At 41.5% G+C, this 3993-nt stretch overlaps 1 protein-coding gene across 1 annotated transcript; it reads right to left on the reverse strand.

Moving 5' to 3' along the window:
* Window positions 1-343: 343 nt before the first annotated feature.
* On the reverse strand, window positions 344-1200 carry LOC143539803 (protein FAR-RED ELONGATED HYPOCOTYL 3-like). The gene is made up of 2 exons (XM_077033012.1): window positions 1024-1200; window positions 344-943 (listed from the first exon to the last, which is right to left on the reverse strand). The coding sequence occupies exons 1-2, from the start codon at window positions 1198-1200 to the stop codon at window positions 344-346; spliced, it is 777 nt and encodes a 258-aa protein (XP_076889127.1).
* Window positions 1201-3993: the final 2793 nt, after the last annotated feature.

Raw genomic sequence — 3993 nt, forward strand, 5'->3', positions numbered from 1 at the left:
GTTGTATGGTTTTTACGTACGCATTTAAACTGTGGAAGCTCACCAGCTATGTTCGTAGCTGACTTTATTTTATACATATGTTACAGGTGTAAAGATACGAGGATGAAAGTTAGAAGACACATAGCATGCCTATAGGATATTCAAAGAATAACTTATCATTTGTTTATTTATTTGTTACAACTTGTATTATTTGATAAACTTGTGTTACATGAAGATTTAAATGAAATAATGTTATTATGGTCACCTAATAGTGTCACGTGTGTTTGAGCAATCTGTACGTCACACTCAGGCGTTTCCGCTTTAGCCGGGGTGTTACACGTTATTAACACGTATGTTTAGGCTATTAAAAACTGTCAGGTGATACAAAGGACTCACCGGCTCTATCGTCCCGTATCAAATGACGCTCCATGTTGAGGCGACGGTGGTCGTACTCCTGAATCGTCGGCGAATGATACAGGACCTTCCACCAGTACGCAAAGTCCATCCCCATTCCCTTGCTATATAGGCCCTTAAATTTTCTCCTTATATTCTCGGATATGTGCCACCTGCATAAATTTTTGGTGGCATTAGGGAAGACCGCGTCGCATGCGTTCATGAGGGCCTGGTCCGCATCAGTCAGGATCACGCGTGGCTCCATGCAGTCGTAGAGCATTTGTTTAAGTTTCTCCAGAGCCCAGCCGAAGTTCCTCTGCCGTTCCCTGATCACATACGCGGCGGCGATACAAAACGACTGTGATGTCGAGGTCACACCGATAAACTGAACCAACGGCCAGTTGTACATGTTGGTGTTGTACGTCGTGTCAACCATCAGCACCTCGGGGAACGCACGCCACATCTTATGCAACTCACTATGACAGAAGAAAATTTCCTCCGTCCTGTCGTCGGTATCACTCTCCCGGGTATAGAACGTGAAACCGTTACCTACGAGAAAGTTTTCCAACGCCTGCATTGGATGAAATAAAACTTTGCTAAATATTACAAGCACGACAAGTACACATTAAAACTACAAGTGTTTTGAACTACCTTCATCGGGGTGTCGTCTAGTAGCCCATCCCTCCTAATCTTGGCGGTGTGGTTGTATATATCTTTTAATACAGGTTGCACACCGAAAAACTTTTCGCGGAGAGCTGCTTCAATTTCTTGCGGCTTCACGCTGGCCCTGTGTAAGCTCTCAACCATATCCAGCTGGTCGGTGTTCATTTTTCTAAAAGACGCACACCCCTCCTCGAATTCAACGGGATCGTGGTTGTGAGTCTCGTTTACCACTTGAACCCTCCAACATGCACCCCTCGAGTCGTACCTGCCCAGGATCTTAAACAGACATCATTTTTTGATGCTACCGGTACGTCTCACCGTCGCCTTTATTTTGGGTTCACCTCCACGATTGCATGCAAGGTCCACAACGTTTTTCCTTGACCGCTAGACCACAACAACAAACTCATGCTCTCGTCCTCTAATTTTTACCCATTTCTCTAGCTCCTCGCGGCTCTCAAAAATCTGAAACAGTTTTACGCTAATTCTTAAGCCGTTTATTAAATAACATACAAATAAATAATATTAACTTAAACAAAACACACGGTGTCTTACAACATCTGTTTTATACGAAACCTTCACCTTGCGTATGTAGTCGTCATCGTACCATCTTCGTTATTTGGGTTTGGCCCGGCATAATCATTTCGCCCGTGGTGCGATGAAGACTCGGTTCCATAAAACGGATCATTTGCTACTGGTGGCTGTTACGATGACGTAGCCTGACCTTCGTAATCCGACCAGGCGACAGATGACGGGTACAAAAGCTGTCTACCGTAATCCGACACAAAGTACTCCTGCCATACATAAATTAGAAATTCAAACAACAGTGCCAGTGGTAATAATTAATAATAATAATACCTATAATAATATAAAATATAATATTTTAATAATAAATAAGAATATTAAAATAATAAGATAACCGTATATTTACAAAAAGACTGTATAACAAAACCTGGTTCAAGTTTGTCAAGCCCGGCGATCCAGTGTTACCATAAAACTGTTCGGGCTGGGTATCATACCCGACATCCTCCTAACAAAACGTAATGCAACATGTGTTAGTAAAAAAAAACTACCAAATTCATACTAAATAAATATATAACGAAACCTGGTTCAAGTCGGGTAACCACGACGTGCCAGGCTGATCGTTAGCAGCGTAACCCGGGTCCTCCTCTGGAAATAAATGGTTAAACCAAGACATTCTGGGTATATATAGTACAAATGTTGTATTGTTTTTCGTTGAACGATGAAACATAGTCCAACAACAACATTTATTATAAAGAAAGAAAAGGAGGGGAGCCGGCCTCCAATAATTCAGCAACATCAAGACGCCACGTATAGACCTATACGTGGCGTCTAAGGTACGAGTTGACAACCTAGCCCAGCCTTTGCAGGGCAGGTTGTAATCCAACTAAGACGCCACGTATAGGTCTATACGTGACGCCTTAGTCATAAAAAGACGCCGCGAATAGGTCTATACGCGGCCGATAGGGGAGCTTTTCTAGAAAAACCCACCCGCTTGTCTTGTTATGTTTTTTTTCTTTTTTTTCTTTTCTTTTTTCTTTTTTTTGTTATTTATAATAATTATTATTAATATTATTTTAATTATGAATAATATATTATTATTCACAATTCGCCAAAGCGTGTTCGGTAGCAGGCCTTATATGGGAAAATTGACATTGCAAAACGACCCTTCAATTTATTGGCTGCTATCGTTATGGACATCTTGAATCGGTTACGGTGATTACCTTGGAAAAAACTGACAGTGCCAAACGAACCCTTTCTTGGATGCTCTCGATATCGGCACCTCAAATCCGCCTCTTCGATATCTTCAAACTCCAACACTCTTGACCTTCGGCCACCACCGGCAACCGTAGTTGTGTTCACTCAAACACTTATCAATCGTCACTAAGCTTAAGCTTAGGCTTGTTATTAGTTTTATTTTTAGTTATGGGTATTCTAAGTTGGTCATGTTGCGTATATTAAAGAATTATCGGCTTTTATATATACGTATACATATATAGTAGATGTGCGTTATAAGAATTCATTGCGTCGATATAACCAGCACCAGATCGAGACGCTAGTTTGATGAGTTTCAATCTCTCAGATCCGCGGTATACGTTAACGACAGCGAGAACGTGAGCCCATATTTTGGATAGATAAGTGGAAATTCGGTCATTGCTCCAGCTCAACGAGCACCAGACTGAGATATTAGCCGGGACCTACTTGAACCGGTTGACACGTATACTGACGTGGATTTAGGCTCCGTGCTGGCGCTGATATTAACACGTTTGCACAATACACAATGAAAGCACAAACTCAAACAACAATCCATACAATAGCAAGTCTCTTCAACGACCAGTCAAACAAGAAGAAGAGAAAAATAACGAAGACAATTGCTATTGTATGGATTGTGGTTTGAGTTTATGCTTTCATTGTGTATTACGCAAACGTGTCAACGAATGCTGTAAACATACGTGTTAATATCCGAGTCAGCACCGAACCTAAACCTACGTCTGCATACGTGTCAACCGGTTCAGCTAAGTGCGAACTAATATCTCAATATGGTGCTCGTTATGTTGGAGCAATGACCGAATTTCCACCTATCTGTCCAAAGTAGGGGCTCCCGTTCTCGCTGCCGTTAGCGGATACCGCGGATCCGAGAGATTCAAACTCATCAAACTAGCGTCTCGATCTGGTGCTGGTTATCTCGACGCAATGAATTCTTATACCGCACATCTACTATATATATATATATACGTATATATAAAAGCCGATAATTCTTTAATATACGCAACATGAACAACTTAGAATACCCCCAACTAAATATAAAACTAATAACAAGCCTAAGCTTAAACTTAGTGACGACTGATATGTGTTCGAGTGAACACAACTACGGTTGTCAGTGGTGACCGGCGGTCAAGACCGTTGGAGTTCGAAGAAATCGAAGAGCCAGATTTGAGA

This window comes from Bidens hawaiensis, unplaced genomic scaffold (assembly GCF_021521415.1).
Source record: "Bidens hawaiensis isolate Kalapana, Puna unplaced genomic scaffold, B.hawaiensis_p1.1 tig00012057_1, whole genome shotgun sequence".
NCBI lineage: Eukaryota > Viridiplantae > Streptophyta > Magnoliopsida > Asterales > Asteraceae > Bidens > Bidens hawaiensis.

Excerpts from the sequence above, each read along its gene's own strand:
- LOC143539803 (XM_077033012.1), bottom strand. The coding sequence starts at position 1,200 with ATGAACACCGACCAGCTGGATATGGTTGAGAGCTTACACAGGGCCAGC. Across the intron at positions 944-1,023 it reads TAGACGACACCCCGATGAAG|GCGTTGGAAAACTTTCTCGT; the intron begins GTAGTTCAAAAC and ends CATCCAATGCAG.